Source organism: Photinus pyralis, unplaced genomic scaffold (genome assembly GCF_008802855.1).
Source record: "Photinus pyralis isolate 1611_PpyrPB1 unplaced genomic scaffold, Ppyr1.3 Ppyr1.4_LG4, whole genome shotgun sequence".
Taxonomy (NCBI): domain Eukaryota; kingdom Metazoa; phylum Arthropoda; class Insecta; order Coleoptera; family Lampyridae; genus Photinus; species Photinus pyralis.
Genome location: NW_022170511.1, coordinates 20499732 through 20521166, shown reverse-complemented (window position 1 = coordinate 20521166; position 21435 = coordinate 20499732). Strand labels below are relative to the sequence as shown.

The window sequence follows — 21435 nt, the reverse complement described above, 5'->3', positions numbered from 1 at the left end:
GTCCGGGTAGAGGTATTTGGATTGAGGGGTGAGATTGACAATTGTTTTCATCCTATCCGTTTTTGTTCAGTCGTGCGAATGCCTCTCTGCGACATGCAAACTTCAATTAGAATTAATTAACTACCCGTGTTTTTACTGTAGGATAAATTATTGGCTCTCTTTTAATAAGGGCAAAAGAAATGGGCAGGTATAGAAAGAGATTCATTTAAGAGAATTTCCACTGGGTATGCATCCTTTATTTAAATGGACCACATCAAAGCATTAGAGATTTTAGACAACTTAAATAGAATATATTAATAAATTATAAATTTTATTTTGCGTTTGGTCTTTTGAGTGCAACCTGATTCGTAAAAGGAAGAAAATGTTGATAGTCAATTAGGAATGTTACGTTGCATCTGATTATCCCTACATTTTACATTTGGCGCCACACTTGACCAAAAATGGCGGACACCATTGCCTTACTTTCTTTTTTCTAGTGACTTTAGCCGGGGATTTGAATAGGTGACATCTAACGTAGGAATTTTACCATACGTTACAGGTGTTTATACATAATTTTTTGGAAAGGTTTTCAATAACACAAGGAAAATCAATCAGTGTGTGAGAAATAGTGAAGTAACTTGACAGAATACATAAAATATTGGAAAATTTAGCGTTTATTAGTATTTAAAGGGTTGCGTACAGGTTATAAGTTTTGATCGATGAAGGTTCTGAGAGGAGCAACATGGGCGTACACGCCGGGGTATTCTGGATGAGCGCACCCGTAGCCCCATGAGACTATTCCAACCTGCTTGTCGCCAACTACCAGTGGTCCACCGGAATCTCCCTGGCAGGAGTCTTTTCCTGGACTGCCAAAGCAGATCATGGTGTCGGTAATGCCACCACCGTAACTTCTATTGCACTCCTTCCTGTCCACTTCTTTAACGTCCACAGCTTGTAGTTGGCGAGGAGAGGATCCTCCAGATGACAGGCTTCCCCATCCTGTGCACACCGCTTCACGATCGCCTTCTGTTGCGTTGGCTTCCACCATTGCGATCGGTTTGCCAATATCGGAATCCTTGATGGGTTCAGCCAGAGTTAATACGGTGACGTCATCACTAATTGTAGATGGATTGTAGGCTGGGTTCTGTGCAATACTGGCCACCTTGATCACGACACCTTCAGAACCTTTGTAGGTGCTGGAGTGACGAATTGATAATGAGCTAGCAGATGAGCTGAAAAATATTCGTTAATCTCGAGTACTAACTTAAAAGACTTTCTCATACCCGCTGGTGCAGTGGGCCGCAGTAAGTACTTTGTTTGGTCCAATGATGGAGCCCCCACAAATATGACTGCCATAATATTGCAAAGATACTTGGTATGGATAGTCCTCAATCTTGACAGGTTTACCACCAACGATTTTTCCATCAAGTCTCGGAGGTGAGGCGCGCTGTAGTTTTGCACCTGATGTTAAAACATTTACGAACATACAATTTCATTTCAAAATGGTATAACTTACCCGCTGCTAAGGTGACTACGGTTAACAGAAGTAGTAATCGGAACATGGTTGAAATTGTTCTGAAGCAAAATAAACTGTCCGAAATATTTATAGTACCTAGTACCTACTTGTAATTATCATGACAAATGAACCTATCACACTTGAAACGATGGATTCCTACATGAGTGCTGCATCAAACCACTTTGGAATTCACTTTAAATCGTTTGAGTGTTTTTGTCCGATTATCTGTAATTGCCATAATATATTTTTAGCAGGGATCTGAAGAGTTTTTTTTAATAAGTACTTTGTTTTTGATTTTTAATAAAACATAATTTAGATGAAAGTTTTTGAATTTTTTCTTAAACTATGTATTATTGCATTATTAAAAGTATTGGTCCTGGCATATTCCTATACCTACTAGTTCACACTTATTATAAGCGAACCAGGGATGTTTATGTGTACAGAATTTTATGTGCATGCTGGTAATAAAGAAATCAAATATCTTTCGTAATTAAAATTTAAAAAAATTAATTTCATTGATTGTGAGTAGCCATATATGGAGGATCCTAGCTTAACTTTACGAAAAATCCCATAAGACGATTTTCTAGTTTCGTCAAGGTCATCCGATAGTGAGTTTAAAACTAAACTCACAGAGGTTAACAACCCTGCCACATTGAAAACCAAATAAAGGTCATAACAACCGATAGGAGGAATGTGTGGTGTGGTGTCATTGACCGCCAGTTCCAACTTTGAACTTGTTTAGTGGAGGGGACTAGCCATTATAAACCCTCCGCACTCATGCATATCGAATAATATTAATGGATAGCGTATGCCGAGCACTCATGCCGAAAGCAAGTGATAGCAATATAGGAATAGTGCAAGGGATATCCTAACTCCCAGTCAACACGTAACTCTCGGTTACATAACTGAAAGAGCTCTACTAAGTAACATTGATATGTTACAGTTGTAACTGAAATGATATGTAACTGAAAGGGCTCTAAAAGGTAACAAAGATATGTAACAAGTGTAACTGAAATGATATGTAACATAGAGGTTGGAATGTTCTATACCAAACACGTAATAATCACTTACATAACTGAAAGGGCTCCAGAACTTAACAAAGTTATGTTACAATATTGTAACCGAAATGATATGTAACATAGTGGTTGAAATGTTTAAGCAAGCACGTAATATCAGTTACATAACTGAAAGAGTCGTCATCAAAAATTAGCCCAAACCGCTTGAAGCACTGTTAGGGTCTTAGGGAAGTCAAAGCCTCAAAGTGGCCATTCTAATGATGAGCTATAATGACATATGAAGGTACATCTATAAGGTTGTTAATACAAAATTTCTTTTCTTATCCATAAGATAGGTACACCACCTTTTGCGTAGTCTCGTACTGTCATGAGACGCCATTTCTATCTCCTATGTGACACGCGAACGCGGTTGATGAACAGAATTTTTGTGGTGTTTATGTACAGTTTTACTTTTTGGTGGGAAGACGTAAAAACTTGTTTCTTATTGATGTTAAACCGTTATTTTCAAATACAATTCATTCATATTATTTCAGCTAGGTGAAGTATATCTGAAAAGTCGCTTTAAAGCAGTACGCATATACCTCTAGTAAAGAGTAAAGGTTCACCGCCGCGGGACACATAACCTCAACAGTTAACTTCAAACGAAAGATAAAGTTCTTTTTGACGCTATATTGAAAAAAGTCGGTGTTGTTTTGGTTCAGTGTTTGTGTAAGTATAAATTTATATTTCACTTTTTTTTGTTTGGGGATTAGCTGTTCCCTTCTTGGGAAAAGGAATCATTTTCCGTTCAAGCATTTGGAATTGATGAATAATATTTTAAGTAAGCAACACTTATTTTTTACATAATGAAAACTGTTTTGGTGGGAACGCAGTTTGTCTTATAGAACTTTCTTTTATCCAGATGCCGTTCGGCAAACTTTCCTTGACACTAGCGAAAGTGCCATTGAATTGGCGGTAGGTGAGTGGATACGCTTAAGCAAGCTGAGACAGTCAAGAGAAAAACCTCTCCAAAATCAATAATTTTATTAATATTTGAAATGTATCTATATTGTGATAATATTCTACGTTTTTATGAATTGTTATTTGTCTTTATTTTATAGACTGGTTCACTTTTATAAAAAGCAGCGTTTTAAGGGTGCGTTTGCACGCCATGGTGTAAGAAAAGTGAACTAAGAAGTATTTTTGAAATATTCGTTGCTTTGTGCTGCCATCCCGAATCCGCGATCCCTATTTGTACTTCGTTAGGTCGCTGACACTCGCATACATTCGTCTTGAGATAAAATTAAAAAAAAATAGTATTTTGCTTATCTTTGGTTACCACTTGTAACTGTAAATATCGTTCCGTAACTCTAAAAAGGGAATTTAGTGATCTTGCGAAATAAATTCTACCTAAAAATACTTATTTACCATAATATGCGGTTTTGTTCAGTAATTCAATTGAATGCCAATAACAGTGCCTATAGTAATTGTAATTCCTGAAATGCCATTCAAAGTTGGGTTATGTTATGGATTATGTTTACCTGATTTTCTATTAACTGCAAAATAACAAAAAAAAACAGTACCTACCTAGGTAAGTAAAGTTGAGGATCTTTATTTTAATATAGTTCTATTAATGGATTGTTTTAGGCTATCCTTCGACTGTACACATTTCCGAAGATTGACTTCCGACACCGAGTACATTTTTTTCCGATTATCATTTTACCGAACAATGTCATTGCAGTGCGTTTATATAAGGCCATCGGTCACATCATGGTCAGAACACGGTGCGGTCAATTATTGTAACCGTGTATTTCTGTACTGTTCATGTTCTGACCGTAACCTGACCCGATAATAATGTGAATCGGCCTTAAGGAATACTCAGCCTTTATGATCACAAAGGACAATCCACGCAATATTTTTAGGAAAACCAGATTTGCAAGTCAGCAATACTAACTCATAATTGAATGTTATTTGTTTGGGTGTGAAATCATATTTTGATATAATACCGATAACATTGAGATCCTTCACTCAACGATTGAATTATTCAATGCCGATAGTATGTAGTTCATTCAAATTATGGGAACCAAGATGGCATCCAATCGGTGGGGTTTCGTTATTATTAATAGTGCTTAAATTTAGTTGTAAGTGACGTGTACATTTATTATCGAATAAATATATAATCTTCAGTTACTGATTTCTTGCAGAGTTGTCTGATAGCACTTCCGAGGTGTAAATACCATCGTACAAGTCGACAGTGCTATTAGATAGCAACTTGGGCGAGAGTATTCTTGCCCATAAGTAGCGCTTCGTCTGGTAAACGTAAGCAGTATTAACACTGTATTATCAATTCAGAAACACCATCCCACATAACCTCTTTTTGTTGTAAGCTCTGAAATTTTTATATTAATTAATTATAACGTAGAGTGAAAAATCCCATGATCCTAAACTCAATGTTTATAAATACTTCTTTTGCCAGTTTCCTAACCCAAATTTTGAATGTAGGTAACGTTAACCAGTGTAATTCCTACTTATGGTACGGTTTTTTGCTGGATACATTTTATCTGCATTAATAACCAACAAAGCCAATAAAAGGAATAAGTTATACTGCTAAAAAATAGATACATTAATACATTCCAATAAGTACTCCAGTTTAAATTTCCCGCTTTGTAAGAATAGTATACCGTAGCCATCTTAGTGGATATACGTTGAACTACACTGAGCACAGATTTCTTTTCTATAATTGTTTTACGAGTTATTATTCAAGTGTACGGAGTTCATACCGTTTGTGCTTTAGAAACCACATATTATCCATTTTTACATCACGTTTTATTCCTTATATGTTCAAGAATCTGGAGAAACAATTTATATTTCAAAAACTTCTTTGACCTTTGAATTATACACAAAAGGTTGCCATTGTAATCGAACGTCTACTTTATACACTTTCAGAGAATGAGCTATGAGTTTTAATGCAATATAAACCGTTCACTCATAATTTACATACATTTAAGAACAAGAAATAACAAACATTTCCGAAAAAAAATGTATATTTTTTAAAAACGGTATGAATTCCGTTAGGCATGTTTCCCATAAGAAAGCTATTGTGAGATAGGCAACACACAATACTGATAGCGCGCCCTTAACAGGTTCTAGGGGCATTTCAGACAACATTTGGCCAAATAGGCGTTTTTTACTAATTTAGACCTGCTGAACACGAATATCGATGTTGGCATCTCGAAATCTGAAGAGGAAGTTCAGAATTCAAGATGGCGGCCAATTTCCGAAAATGTTGATCTTTTCACTCATGCGACCGATTTTTTCGAGCTAAAAACGGATTATCATGTATTCCTGACGGATGTACGGCACGATAATAATAGTGAACAAATGTTTAAACAATGATTCCATAGTTTTTCTAAAGTCAAAGTGCGTAAAAGTGGAAACCTTTTTTTCATAGTAGCTACCTACTGTTTAAATTTGTTCACATCGTGTAATTATTAAATTATTTCTGTTTTGGCAAGCATTTTGGTTCCTGTGCGTCGTGTGATAGATATCATCGATGTTCCATTACCTCACATATGGAAGAATTTCCATTCATTAGAGGAAAACAAAAGGAACGAGTTATTGACGCATCCGCCTAATTTCACGGCGTACTGGTGATTGCTGGAAGCTTCAGTGATGAAAGAAAAGTTTTATGTAACCGTCAGAGGACACAGATTTCCTCCTTAGAAGCTTTTCACAAGGAAGCGGATACTAGGATAACGCTACATATACAGATATATTTCTGTTGCTTCTTCATCACTTCGAGAAAATACTGGCAAACTAAGTTTGGTTGCTGACCGGTAATTCAAGAAAGATATGTATTTGTTCCTATCCATAATGATGTGCAGAGGAATTGGCCAAAAGCAGTAGTAACGAATATCCTGTCCTTTTACGCTATCACAGGAAGTGATGTCACGTCATTGCTGTTGTGAATTTCCACGTTGGATGCATTTATTTATTTATTTATTTTTGACCTTTATTTTTAAGCAGGAGGGGTTTCAGGCAAGGCTGGTCTACCAACCCAACCCACTAGACATTTACAACTATCTATATATCCGAACCCGGATGTGTAATCAGATAGTGTTTCAAAAGCGCTCTTCTTTACTGTTCACGCTGGCTACCATACTCCTCAGCGAGAAGATATATCTTTTGCAAAAATCTTCGTGGCAAAACTATGCAAGGTTGGTATCATAACTATAGGTACATGAAACTTCACTTGTTCAGAGTATCGACCTGGCTCGCATATTTTAGGTGGCGTCTTTTCCTCTATTTATAGGTAGCTGATACCATAGTTTCCGCCGACGGTGCGCGTCCCGCTTAGTTCGGTAGGGAGAAGTCGCTACCAGACGTCCGTTTGGAAGAATGTGCACGTCCCTGGCCCCATCTGGGTTAATCCAGTAGGACTTCCCAGAGTGGAGAAGTCTGAAGTATTGCCAGGTTCCAGGTGCTGCGACGCTTTAGATCTAACAATTCTGAACTCCATTCTCTAGGGATTCCAATCTTTTCTAGCTTTTCGTCCATTTCCCTAATTACGGCATATCAGGTGTAAATCTCAAGAGGTACTTCTTTGACCTTAAACTCTGAAAATGTCGCTCAGACTAGCACATCTATCCTTGATTTCTTGGGGAAAGAATTGAAAATGGCTACATTCCCATTCTCACAACGTTAGATTAATTCCGAAGGCTGCTCTAGATATCGTCCTTTGTCGTTGTAAATAGGACTGCTCGTCAAAACTTTGTTAATGTTGCAAGGCTCAACTGATTTGTACTAGGTACCTAATTCTCAAGAAGACGATTGACGTAACACCATGAAAATAAGATAAATTTGTCTTCACTTTTCTATATGCTTTCATACTTGAATAATAATATATCCTGAGTAACGGTAATTAATACCTAGCAAAATAAGGATCTTCCGAAACACCGCAGTTTAGTTTAACTCTTTCATTTTTTTCATTTAAAAATTAACGTAAAATTCGAAAGATTGTAGTTATCTAAACTTTATAAGGAGAATTATGCAATATGAACGCATGTCGGGAATACTTAATACGTGTCAGGATTACTAGAAACAATCGTTGGGCAAGCAGAGCTAGGAATTTCGTAATTCTTAATTTTACGCATCCTGCCGCTAAAAAAACTATTACATTATTGTTAAAACAATAGTTAACCATTATTATCGTAACGTACGTCAGGAATAACATTATAATTAGTTTTTAGATCGAAAAAATCGGTCGCATGAGTGAAAAGCTAAACATTTTCGGAAATTGGCCGCCATCTTGAATTCTGGACTTCCGGTTCAGATTTCGAGGTGCCAACATCGAATATTCGTGTTCAGCAGGTACCAATTAGTAAAAAAAGCCTTGTTGGCCAAATGTTGTCTGAAATGCTCCTAAGACAGAAAAACTTCGAAAAGTGAACCAGTCTATTATAAGAATATATCTTTTCACTGCTGCATTTAGTTATTTTTACATTAGGTACTGTAGCCTTCGTTTGCGTTACATAAGACTCTCATGTATACTAACATATACATATTTGTTATGTAAGTACCATATTTACTGTAACCTTCAGTTGCGTTACATACAACCCCCATGCAACGTAATGTTACATATTTGCTTACACCTTCAGTTGCATTACATATTACTCTAATGTAATGTATGTTTGTATATACGATACATAACTGGGTTGTTGTAACATTCCGTTGTGTTACTTATTACGTTCATGTAACATATAGATACATGTATGTTACATATTGTGACCAATTCGTTACGTTACACCGTTACATAACAGGCCTTTCTGAATATCTTCGACGTGTGCGTACAGGGTGGTTCAAATTCGTGACTACCATTGGGATCTTCGTAACGGTGAGAGATACAGTATAGGTTAAATAAGGGCGAAGTTACCCCTAACTGAGATATCACCGAAAAATGTCAAATTTCGTTTTCATTTTCCTTAGTCGGAAATTGACGGTTCCTGTTCTATGGGTACTTTTTTCCGAGAATCTGAATCTGTTGACAATTTCCATAACACGCTAGATGTAGACAATCGTCTTTCATTTCCAATTAGAAGGAGATACAGCGAACCAAAAAAAATTGCACTGCTACACAACGAACGCCTACGGGTCACTCTAGAGAGCAATATGGACAACTAATCCCACATTAATGGTACTAGTGGCATCTTGGATCCCTCAGTTACAATGGCAGCGAAACTTTCCCAATGACGTGACAAAAGTTTTGAGAGTTATTAAAAACGCTCCATCATATAAGGTAAATTGAAAAGTGGTTTGTTTGTGTCATCAAATATGAGTATTCATTTAGGAATCAGATTGTTTGGAGTGTATTGGGTACGTTTATCACGTTAACTACAAGTACTAGGCACTATAAATATGTCGTACAGTTTATTTTTCCTCAGAACAATTTCAACCATGTTCCGTTGGGTACTTCTTCTGACCGTAGTCACCGTCGCATCAGGTACGTTACCCTACTTTTAAAATAAATATAATTCAAAAATTGCTTTAACACCAGCTGCAAGACCACAGCTGCGCACACCTCCGAGACTGGATGGTAAAATTGTTGGAGGAAAACCCGTCAAGATCGAAGAATATCCATACCAAGTTTCTTTGCAACGTTACGGCAGCCATGTTTGTGGTGGTTCCATCATTGGACCGAACAAAGTACTCACTGCAGCTCACTGCACCAGCGGGTAATGAATAATCAATTTGTTTTTTACCTAAATTTAACGAATATTTTACAGCTCATCTGCAAGCTCCTTGTCAATTCGTCACTCCAGCACCTTCAGAGGTTCTGAAGGTGTCGTGATCAAAGTGGCCAGTATTGCACAGAACCCAGCCTACAATCCATCTACCATTAGTGATGACGTCACCGTATTAACTCTGGCTGAACCCATCAAGGATTCGGATATCGGTAAACCGATCGCAATGGTCGAAGCCAACGCAGCAGAAGGTGATCGTGAAGCAGTGTGCACAGGATGGGGAACCCTATCATCTGGAGGATCCTCTCCTCGCCAGCTACAAGCCGTTGACGTTAAAGAAGTGGACAGGAAAGAGTGCAACAAAAGCTACGGTGGTGGCATTACCGACACGATGATCTGCTTTGGCAGTCCAGGAAAAGACTCCTGCCAGGGAGATTCCGGTGGCCCACTCGTAGTTGGCGAGAAGCAGGTTGGAATAGTCTCATGGGGCTACGGGTGCGCTCATCCAGAATACCCCGGCGTGTACGCCCATGTTGCTCCTCTCAGAACCTTCATCGATCAAAACTTGTAACCTGTACACAACCGTTTAAATACTAATAAATGCGAAATTTTCTAATATTTTATTTATTCTGTGAACCTACGTCACGGCACGTTACAAAAGTGGCGTTTTACCTTCAATATTGTAGCAAATATAACATACAGGGGGACGGAATTAACATGCTTTCCTAGAGGTTGCGGAAAAAATTTCAATCATGATTAAAAAACAAAAAATTACCATCCGATACTTGGTACGGACAACGAAAAAATCATTCTCGCTGGAGATGCAATGCGGAGTATTGCGTATTATCTTGAAGTACAAAACAGTTGACATTTTTAAAGGCGGGAATAGACTGGCAAGTGTTCTCACGCAAGTTGCAGTCTGATAGCACTGTCGAGTGAGAATGTCACTCACCCTCGAAAATTCAGAACCGATCTAAATGTGTGAGAAAACTTCCCCGGAGGTCCTATACGTTTCGACTAGCAAGTTTTACTGTCGCAAAGTTGCTTGCGCGATAAAGTGTTTTGTGTTCTCCTGAACCTAGCGGCACCATTGAGTTCAAACTAGATGATGAAGAAAAATCTTCATTTATAATAAATAATTTCGTCGCGGACAGTGCAAAATGCATTGGTTCAGCCGTTTAGCTGAGAGTACAGACAGACCGACCGACAATCATTTTTGTTTGATTCGGATTCCTGGTGCTTAAAAACGTGTCTTTTCGTAAAAAAGAAGTGGGGGGATTCTCCCTAATCATTGAATGAAAACGTTATTCAATCCCCAATGCACTACCTCCCTTTACTAACGTGTGGGTGGTAAAAAGCTTGTGGGTCGCGAAGAACACTATGAAAAATGACTTTCCTTATTGCCATATTTCCCTATTCCTTAAAATGGAACACTACACAGCTTTTCTATTGTTTTTGATTTAGTTACGTAAGGCCTTTAACCTAAAATTGTGATTTTCTATTGTGTTAATACCTAAATCATAACAGTAATCTTTTTTCACTAAGCACTTGTAAATTTACCTACGTAGTAAAATGATACTAAGTTCAAAGGTCGCTTTGCAAAATAATATAGGAACCTGTAAAGGCTTCGGCGAACATCGAGGTTAATTGCGTCATAATATTTCGTGTGGTTAGGCAACACATTTAACAATAACTATCTCAACGAAACCTTTGAATATAAAATTTATATTCAAAGACGAAACCTATACCGTTACACTTATTATTATGTATTCTCTGGTAAAAGTAAGGTTCTTCCTTTAGTGCTATGACAAGTGCTATTGAAATTGATATTCTATTGTGGTTAATCAATTACTTTTATTTCAACGAAATGTGCATTCCAGGGAAACAGTCGGCGATATAAAAAAGTACCTAGGATGTGAAATAACGCGTTTTTCATTGGCATTAATCGCAGAGGATGGCATGGGAAAAGGTACCAAGTCATCTTTGTTTAATGCATTCACACCAGTGGATCGTTCCTCTAATAACAGTGCCAGCAGCCATTTTGCCATCGATAAAGTGGTTTGGGAGGGAAATTCATCTTTTAATGATATTATTAAAAAATATTCGACATCGAGGTCTTCTGAGTAGCCTCCAATACAATGCTTGCAGAGAGCCCCAAATGTTCTTCTACATACTTATATGAAATATTTTTAATGATATTATTAATCAAATCAATGAATCAAAATGGTGACCGCGGGACAAGGGCTCAACACCATGAACTTGGATTTAACTTTAGACTAACTCCTCCTTGATATCTAAAAAATAAAATTGCGCTCTCCTCTCTTATTGAAATGGCATGTTGACAGTCTCTCATTTCGATTGCTAGAATAATTGTGAGCACTTCGCCTATTAGTAGGAGACATAGGATAAAATTATAAAGAAACACACAAACACGTTCATTACTACACATTGCTATTACTATTGTACTGAAACTACCAAGATGCGAAACGGTTTGTACGCGTTTAGTTTTCCATAAAATGACGACTACGAAATAAAGAGTGTCGTTATACAAGGACGAGCGATACGAATTTTTAAAACTGAAGAGGTATTTGCTGTTAAGTTGAAATAAAAAATTCATTTCACAACGTTTTCCGGATCTTGTATGAGGCCGTATTTTTATTTGATCGTTTTAACAAACGAAATAAGCATTTGCCTGGTTTTATATGAATTGTAAAAAGTTGGTTATAAAAACAAATTACTTACATGTATCTCTCTCGGGAATATTTCCTTTTTCACTTTACAATGTCTTTCCGTATATTAAATGACACAAAATTGTGGATTTTTGTGATTTAATTCCGTTAGTTTCTTTATTACCTTACATGGGGTGTAATTAGTTTTCCTTGGATGGTAAATGCGGACACATCGTTTTAATGCTACTTGAACTACTTTCGAATGAAGATGCATGCAATATGGTTGACCAATATTCAGAAAATCGGCAGGTATTTTATTTTAGAGTAAGTAATAGATTTGCTATAACACCTAGAAATATAGCAGTCGAACGAAAATAATTAGTTAAAAAAAACTGTTCAGAATTAATAGCCCTTTCAATAATTCGGAAAACGTAAAAATCTTAAAAGAAATATTAGTCGCATTAATACTGTTAAACGATCAAAGGACGTGAAGAAGGTTTACCGAATTAATAAAATATTGGAAAATGTCATTTTTATTGTTGTTATTATTTAACGATCTACATCTTATAAGTTTTTATCGATGAATGTTCTGAGAGGAGCAACGTGGGCGTACACACCGGGATATTCTGGATGAGCGCATCCGTAACCCCAGGAGACGATTCCAACCTGCTTCTCACCAACTACGAGTGGTCCACCGGAATCTCCCTGACAAGAGTCTTTTCCTGGACTGCCAAAGCAGATCATGGTGTCGGTAATGCCACCACCGTAGCTTGTATTGCACTCTTTCCTGTCTACTTCTTGAACGTGAACGGCTTGTAGTTGCCGAGGAGAGGATCCTCCAGATGACAGGGTTCCCCATCCTGTGCACACTGCTTCACGATCACCTTCTGTTGCGTTGGCTTCTACCATTGCGATCGGTTTGCCGATATCCGAATCCTTGATGGGTTCAGCCAGAGTTAATACGGTGACATCATCACTAATTGTAGATGGATTGTAAGCTGGATTCTGTGCAATACTGGCCACCTTAATCACGAAACCTTCAGAACCTTTGTAGGTGCTGGAGTGACGAATTGATAATGAGCTAGCAGATGAGCTGTAAAATATTCGTTAATCTCGAGTACTAACTTAAAAGACTTTCTCATACCCGCTGGTGCAGTGGGCCGCAGTAAGTACTTTGTTTGTTCCAATGATGGAGCCCCCACAAATATGACTGCCGTAATACTGCAAAGATACTTGGTATGGATAGTCCTCAATTTTGACAGGTTTACCACCAACGATCTTTCCATCAAGTCTCGGAGGTGTGGCGCGCTGTAGTTTTGCACCTGATGTTAAAATATTTATGAACATACAATTTCATTTCAAAATGGTATAACTTACCCGCTGCTAAGGTGACTGCGGTTAGGAGAAGTACTAATCGGAACATGGTTGAAATTGTTCTGAAGCAAAATAAATTGTGCGAAATATTTATAGTACCTAGCACTTGTAATTATCATGATAAACCAACCCATTACACTTAAAATGATCTTATTCCTAAATGATTGCTCATATTTGACGACACAAATAAACCACTTTGCAACTCACTTTAAATCGTTCAATATGATGGTTGAGTGTTTTTGTTCTAAAACCTACTACCTATAATTGCCATAATATATTTTTAGCAGGGATTTGAAGGGTTTTTTTAATAAGTACTTTGTTTTGGATTTTTTAATAAATCATATTGAATTCCATTATTGAAGCTATTGGTGCTGGCTTTTCTAATCTACACTTCATAAGCCAGGAGGGAATGTATACTGTATACGAATTTGTTTGTGCACTTTATGTAAAATACCAGCGAGGTTAACGACGCTACAACATTTAAAACCAAATAAACCGATACAACTAAATATCCTCAGTATTATAATCACTTTTAACGACAATTTATTTTAATCCAGTTTTAATCTAATTGCGTGTAAAATTGGCTACACAGGTACTTAACACCCATTCACAACGACAATTACATTTGCAACACGATATTAAGATGTGTATTATCAATTATTATTTTTGAAAGTTTTGTGAAACTTTATTCAATTAGAAGCCGAAAGAAATGAAAGGGTGTGCAGAGACCCGTGATTTCTACAAATTAACGAATGGCATGTTTGATGCTTTGAACTCGGAACCGTGAGCAGGTACATGAAAGTCTCACCCCAAATGGACAAGATGTTAAGGTTATATCTTCCATTTTTGTCAATTTTATATAAATGCAACTCGCTGTTAATTGATATAATATCCTAAAAAATTACAACGTATGGATTATCTTGATTCAATACATCAATGCTAGATCTATTTCAGATCTTGGGAGACGCTTTAACGTGGCTTAATGACAGATAATTGGCGTACAGTAACAAGGAAATATCCGCCAACGAATTTCTGACTACTCAATCTACATACTCGTGAAGACTCTCACCCGGAGGATGGCGCTCTACCAACGTAGCCGAGGGCTATTTAGAAGAATCAATCATAAAAAAGTCAAGTTTCTAACCAAATTATATGCGGAATGCCCTCCACAAATAAGGTTTCTGGAAAACATCAAATGAACTCTACAAACATTGAAAGTACAGGTTTCAATGTTAATCTTCCTCACCTTTTTCAGGTAACATTGCTTTCAACAATGTTACTAATTGCACCTTTAACTCCGGTTCTTCCACTAGCACTGAGAATATCAAGTATAGTATAAATAAAGTTAGTTGTAATTGAAAGGTATTTTATTTACTTATAAAAGTTTACTAATATGGAGTTTTTTCCTCCCTTAGGGTGGAAAAGTGCAGCCTTCGACCCTCAAAACGGGGCGAGAAATGATATTTTCTTGAGGTAGTAGGAGAACTAATTAATTCTCATACTCGTGTCTTAATAGCCGTCATTAAATGCTCATTGCATAACAGGTGAAACATTAATTGCAATTAATTATACTTCAAATGAGATTACTTAAGATTTCTATACCACATTTATCCATAGTATTTAAAACAAAATGTTGCATCCAGCAACGAACGCCTAACGATGCACTCTAGAGACAACTAATTCCCACATTAATAGTTGCATCTTGGCTCTCTCAGTTACATTGACGTGACAAAAGTTTTGAGAGATATTAAAAACACTCCATCATATAAGGTAAATTGAGAAGTGGTTTGTTTGTGTCATCCAATATGAGTATTCATTTAGTAATCAGATCGTTTGGAGTGTATTGGGTCGTTTATAACGCTAACTACAAGTACTAGGCACTATAAATATGTCGCACAGTTTATTTTTCTTCAGAACAATTTCAACCATGTTCCGTTTGGTACTTCTTCTGACCGTAGTCACCGTCGCATCAGGTACGTTATCCTACTTTTAAAATAAATTCAATTCAAAAATTGCTTTAACACCAGCTGCAAGACCACAGCTGCGCACACCTCCGAGACTGGATGGCAAAATTGTTGGAGGAAAACCCGTCAAGATCGAAGAATATCCATACCAAGTTTCTTTGCAACGTTACGGCAGCCATGTTTGTGGTGGTTCCATCATTGGACCGAACAAAGTACTCACTGCAGCTCACTGCACCAGCGGGTAATGAATAATCAGTTGAGTTTTTACCTAGATTTAACGAATATTTTACAGCTCATCTGCTAGCTCATTATCAATTCGTCACTCCAGCACCTTCCGAGGTTCTGAAGGTGTCGTGATCAAGGTGGCCAGTATTGCACAGAATCCAGCCTACAATCCATCTACCATTAGTGATGACGTCACCGTATTAACTCTTGCTGAACAAATCAAGGATTCCGATATTGGCAAACCTATCGCAATGGTCGAAGCCAACGCAACAGAAGGTGATCGTGAAGCAGTGTGCACAGGATGGGGAACTCTATCATCTGGAGGGTCCTCTCCTCGCCAACTACAAGCTGTGGACGTTAAAGAAGTGGACAGGAAGGAGTGCAATAGAAGCTACGGTGGTGGCATTACCGACACCATGATCTGTTTTGGCAGTCCAGGAAAAGACTCTTGCCAAGGAGATTCCGGTGGACCACTCGTTGTTGGTGAGAAGCAGGTTGGAATCGTCTCATGGGGCTACGGGTGCGCTCATCCAGAATACCCCGGCGTGTACGCCCATGTTGCTCCTCTCAGAACCTTCATCGATCAAAACTTGTAGTCTGTAGCAACCCTTTAAAAACTAATAAATGCGACATTTCCCAATTAATATTTTATTAACTCAGCCAATCTACCTCACATCACTATTGTCAAATACTGAAAATATGAAATCCTGACAAGGTGCCCAGTCATGGCGAAAAGAAAAACAATTTTGGGAACAATACAAGTGAAGTGAAGGTGATTTTTTTCTAAATCGTTCACGTCGTACGATACACTGCGCATGTCTGAAGCACTCCCCCACTTTTTGAAAATTTGTCACGGCTTAACCGAAATGGCGCTAGCTTTAATTCAAGTGGCGCAATTGAGCGCATAACCAAATGTATCAGGTGACCTAGTTACAAGGGACAAAATACGTACTGGGGGGGGGGGGCTACGTTCACTTGGCCCCCCCAAATGTTTTTTCGGATTTCTAAAAAACGATAATGGCGCAAGAGTTATTATCGGTGGCGCATATGAGCGCATAACGAGCGCATTCATTTCAAAATAATACGACTATCAAATCTCTCAGTGGGGGGGCCAAGTTAACGGACCCACTTAATGACTACTATACTATAGGCGTTTCGTGAAACGATGAATTTCACTAAAAGACTACGACTACAACTTATACTTTAAACATACATAGGGTAACCGGTACAGTTGTTGTCACCCGCACAGTAATTGACACGTCACAATTTATATGAATAAAACAAGTTTCCAAAGATTATTTCTTATTTGGGGTTATAATATAATAAGGTGGCAATACTTTTACAATCGTGTAGTAATTATCTAGCTTTTTAGTTGGCAGAGAGCTAAATGCGCGGGAAAAGTTGGTCAGCGTCAGTTGTGATTCGTGTTTCTGTAAGGTAGGTAACCATTTTCGTTAGTAGACATCCGAATGTAATGTCTTAAATATTGCGCCTGACTTCTTTTGTGGTACCTAATAGCATGGATTTATTTTATCTATTCACATAGTAATAATCAAATTCACCAGATATAACCTTAAACAAATCGATACTAATTATTTTATAGGGGTGTCAATAACTATACGACAGTATATAACATTTCTTAGTTATTGCCAGGGGTGTCAATCACTATGATTTGCACCATAGATTTAAAATGACCCTTAAAGCATTGTTTTGCAAGGTGTTTTTAAATAGTTAACGATTATTACACTTGTACATGCACAGAATTTGACCATGATAGTTGTTGACACTGTGACAATAACTGTGTAATATAGGGTGTTAATAATTGTAGTGCTTTCTTTTTCTCTTTTTAGACAGCACACTTCTGTTTTGAAAATGCCCAAAGTAAGAGATGGCTCAAAATACCATAAAAATTACACAGAAGAAGACTTAAACAAAGCTATAGAAGCTGTAACGAAAGGTACTATGTCAAAAAAAGGCTGCTGCGACTTTCAATGTTCCAAGGCCTACAATCAATTTTCGGCTTAGCAGTAAATTTTCAAAAATTTCACATGGGCCTTGTCCCATTTTGAGCATAGAGGAGGAGAATACATTAATTAGATGGATATTTCATAATTATAAGAAGGGGTTCCCGCGAAGGCGTGAAGATGTTCAAGCAGCTGTAAAAGAGTTTTTAGAAAAAGTGCCACGCAGCAATCCATTTAAAAATAACTGTCCTGGCGAAGGATGGTAAGAGTAAATTATAAAGCGTATATTCTTCTTGAATAACTTTATATTGTAATTAGGTATAAGGCTTTCCTACGTAGGCATCCGGAAATAACACAGCGCACGTCTGAAGCCGTAACTGCCGCTAGTTCAGTTGTGTCAGAAAACGATATCAGGAAGTGGTTTGACAGCATAGAAACGTACCTCAAGGACGAGGGGTATTTTGATATTCTTAATGATCCCACACGGATATTCAATGGCGACGAGACCAACTTCCAATTGTGCCCAAAAAATCAGAGAGTTATTGCACCAAGAGGAGCAAGAAATGTATACGAGGTGGACCAAGGGTTAGCAAAATCAACCATAACGGTCATGTTTACATTTTCCGCTGCCGGTGTAACAACTCCACCCATGATCATCTTTCCATATAAGAGGTTACCTTCGGAAATAGCAAAATCAGTACCTGAATCGTGGGGAATTGGTTTAAGCGACAATGGTTGGATGAAGACGGAGGTATTTTATGAATACATTGGGAATGTACTTTATCCAGCTCTTGTAAAACAAGGAATTGTCTTCCCCATCTTACTGTTTGTGGATGGACACAGCACTCACTTAAATATCAAGTTAAGTGAACTTTGCACGAATTTACGTATTGTTCTGATTGCACTTTACCCTAACTCTACAAGAATTCTTCAACCAGCGGATGTTTCTGCATTTAAACCTCTGAAAAATGGATGGAAAAAAGGAGTTTTGGATTGGAGACGTGAAAACCCTTCTGTAGCACTAACTAAAGAAAAATTTGCTCCCATTTTAAAAAATGTTATAGACTATTCCATAAAACCAGAGACAATATCAAACGGGTTCAGGGCGTGCGGTATTCATCCCTGGAATCCCAATAGCATAGATTTTTCCAAATGTTTAGGGAGAGGAAAGGCTGAGGTATGTAAATCTACAACCAACGTAGAAAATAATACAACCATTGCTTACCATAAGTTTAAAGAAATTGTTGGAGCTGAAAGAATAGAAAAATTCAAAATACTGGATCAGATAGGAGAAACACACTCTGAGGAGTTCTGGGTATTATACAGTTTATGGAGAGAGTATCAACATAATGACATTGAAACGGAAAATAGCTCAGGGGCCCCAACTTCCATTGAGAAAGATATTACTTTCTCAGAAAATGAATTAATAAAAAGTAACGACGACACGACTGTACGCCAGATTGGTGATACAATCCATGAGGTAGAAGGGATTGGCGGTTTTTCACATATTGACAGGCCTTCATTGCAAAATAGTAAATTTGACAACCATCCTCAAATTGAAGAAAAGATAAAGATTATATCTAATATAGTTGTACGAGGAGAAAACTCTAAAAGTAATGAACATTATCTTACACCTGAAAATGATTTGTTTGATATACAGCATATGGAGATTTTAATTGTCAATAATGATGATGATAATGATGCAGCTACAGGTAATTATAGACAAACTACTGGTGCAGTAGAAACTTCTGGCGCAGTTAGTTGCAACGAAGTAATAGAGGAAGTAACTGTACAGCCTGGTTTAAATGAATTTCTACTTTGGCCTCAGTCGCCAGTAAGAAAAAATAAACGTGACATAGAAAGGATGCCATACGTTGTAACTTCGGCAAGCTGGAAGGAAATTCAAAACAAGAAGAAAGATAAAAAACTAGAGGAAGAAAAAAAGAAAGAATATAGAAAGCAACAAAGAATTGAAAATAAAAAAAAGAAAGAGACAATGAAACCAAATTTGATTAAAAAGAAAAAGAGCAAAATTACCAACCCTATACGTTCATCAAAAACCAAACTTGTGCAGTTAGACACTACTGATGCTGCACAAAATGAATCCATCCAGGAATGTTTAAAAGAAAATATTTCCTCAAATAAATGTGATGGCGAAAGTAATGCAACGACAGAAGTGATTTGTAGTGAACCAGAAACCTCTGAACTTGTGCTAAAAGATATTATGTTTCCAGAAAACCAATCTATGCGTTCAGGCCTATGCTTTACGTGCACATTGAACATGAATAGTAATAAAAAAGGTGCGAAATGCAAATTCTGCAATAGAGCATATCATTACCATTGTATTTTAAAATTTCGAAAAGATGCCACAGAAGTGTTTATTTGTGATACCTGCACTAATAAATAGATAGCTCCTTAAATAAAAATACTTTTTGTTGGTGTTTCTTATATTACCTATTCTGTCTCATTAAATATAACCTACCTACCTAGGTGGGTAGGTACCTGGTCGTCCGTTTTTCAGCAAACCATCAAATATGAAGCGATGTCAATAACTGTAATATGTGATGTGTCAATAACGATCACAAGAATGTCTCACTGTGATTTGAGGTAAATTCGATTTAAATACTTATTATATCACTATAATCGTTTGCCAAGCAGAAAGTATAAAGGTGATTCAAATCTTTGGTCTTTCCACTACATGACAAAACAGTTGTATTTGTCATTACGTTGGCTATAATGAAAATTTTAAAGAAATTTGGATGATATCTGCTTAATGTGTCAATAACTGTACCGCTTACCCTACATACCTTATACAACAGTTCTGCACTCTTTGAATTCTAAGACCATATTTTAAGACCATATAAAGCCTTCTCTAATTTACATACTTTAAGTTGTTTTGTATGTTCATCTACATCAGTTCCATCTGGAATTTCCATGTAAAACTCTTCATCTAATACCCCATTTAGGAATGCAGTTTTCACATCTAATTGGTAAGCATACAGATCATACTTGTTAATCGTAGCAAGCACTGACCTGACAACAGGTAATCTAGAAACAGGAGCATACGTTCTTCTGTCTTTAAAACCTCTTATAACTAATCTAGCTTTAAATCGTGTAGTCCCATCTGCCTCCAGTTTTCTTTTAAATATCCATTTTGAGTCAATAATAGAGGAACAGACCCAAATTTGAGATAGGTGCCTAATTTGAGATAGCGTCTTATATCAGATATCATCCATAGATATATAAATACATAGATACAGCCATACCCCAACATAGTTCAAAAGGACGTACCATCTATTACCATCACTTTCGGCACATTAATTACGTATAGCGCTATCCTTTATAGAGGTACCCTGAGCATGGAAGACAAGATTCGCATTATTTATTATAACTGTCAATCAAATTGTTCGCACAAGTCACACAGAAAATTATCAGATTTGAGACTTTACAACATAAATAAACCGCCTTTTTATTTATTTAAATCGCATAGCAGCAAGAAATGTTACATTTAAAATGGAAGATGTTAGTTATAAAGCTGGCAAATGAAGAATTTGAAAAAATTACAGCTGACAACTGGAAGAAAGTGTGTGAACATGTGGAAAGTGATTAATTTAAAAGAGAAGTTATATTGGTTGATGTTTCTGAACTTTATAATAAGTGTTAATAATGGCAGTGATGATTCGGATTTGTCAATTTCATCTGACGATTATTCGGATTGTGAACTTTTAGAAACGTAATGAATGTTCGCTAAATGAGTATTATCACCAATTGGATATCATTGTTAAGATGTTGTATTTATTTTAAATAAATGTACACGTGTAGCTTGCTTACTACAATTAGCACTATAATTTCAAAAAGAAACCCCACCGATTGGACATATGCCGAAAGGTAGGCAAGACGCGTAGCGATAAAAAATTTGATATTGCACGCACACACAGTCTATAAATCTCGTTTTCCTAAGAATATTGCACGGATCCTGTGATCATGATACAAACGCACTGCATCAACA

General features: G+C 37.1%; 4 protein-coding genes across 4 annotated transcripts; 2 read left to right on the top strand and 2 right to left on the bottom strand.

Annotated features, from left to right (window-relative positions):
- Window positions 1-682: 682 nt before the first annotated feature.
- Window positions 683-1565, bottom strand: LOC116168918 (trypsin beta-like). Its single transcript, XM_031484928.1, has 3 exons — window positions 1496-1565; window positions 1263-1440; window positions 683-1211 (listed from the first exon to the last, which is right to left on the bottom strand). The coding sequence occupies exons 1-3, from the start codon at window positions 1539-1541 to the stop codon at window positions 683-685; spliced, it is 753 nt and encodes a 250-aa protein (XP_031340788.1). The 5' UTR covers window positions 1542-1565.
- Window positions 1566-8524: 6959 nt separating this feature from the next.
- Window positions 8525-9801, top strand: LOC116168994 (trypsin beta-like). The gene is made up of 4 exons (XM_031485025.1): window positions 8525-8785; window positions 8837-8989; window positions 9044-9221; window positions 9273-9801. Exons 2-4 carry the CDS (start codon window positions 8905-8907, stop codon window positions 9799-9801), a joined length of 792 nt encoding a protein of 263 aa, XP_031340885.1. The 5' UTR covers window positions 8525-8785; window positions 8837-8904.
- Window positions 9802-12461: 2660 nt separating this feature from the next.
- On the bottom strand, window positions 12462-13322 carry LOC116168992 (trypsin beta-like). The gene is made up of 3 exons (XM_031485024.1): window positions 13277-13322; window positions 13044-13221; window positions 12462-12992 (listed from the first exon to the last, which is right to left on the bottom strand). The coding sequence occupies exons 1-3, from the start codon at window positions 13320-13322 to the stop codon at window positions 12464-12466; spliced, it is 753 nt and encodes a 250-aa protein (XP_031340884.1). The 3' UTR covers window positions 12462-12463.
- Window positions 13323-15111: 1789 nt separating this feature from the next.
- Window positions 15112-16064, top strand: LOC116169679 (trypsin beta-like). The gene is made up of 3 exons (XM_031485825.1): window positions 15112-15246; window positions 15301-15478; window positions 15530-16064. The coding sequence occupies exons 1-3, from the start codon at window positions 15162-15164 to the stop codon at window positions 16056-16058; spliced, it is 792 nt and encodes a 263-aa protein (XP_031341685.1). The 5' UTR covers window positions 15112-15161; the 3' UTR covers window positions 16059-16064.
- Window positions 16065-21435: the final 5371 nt, after the last annotated feature.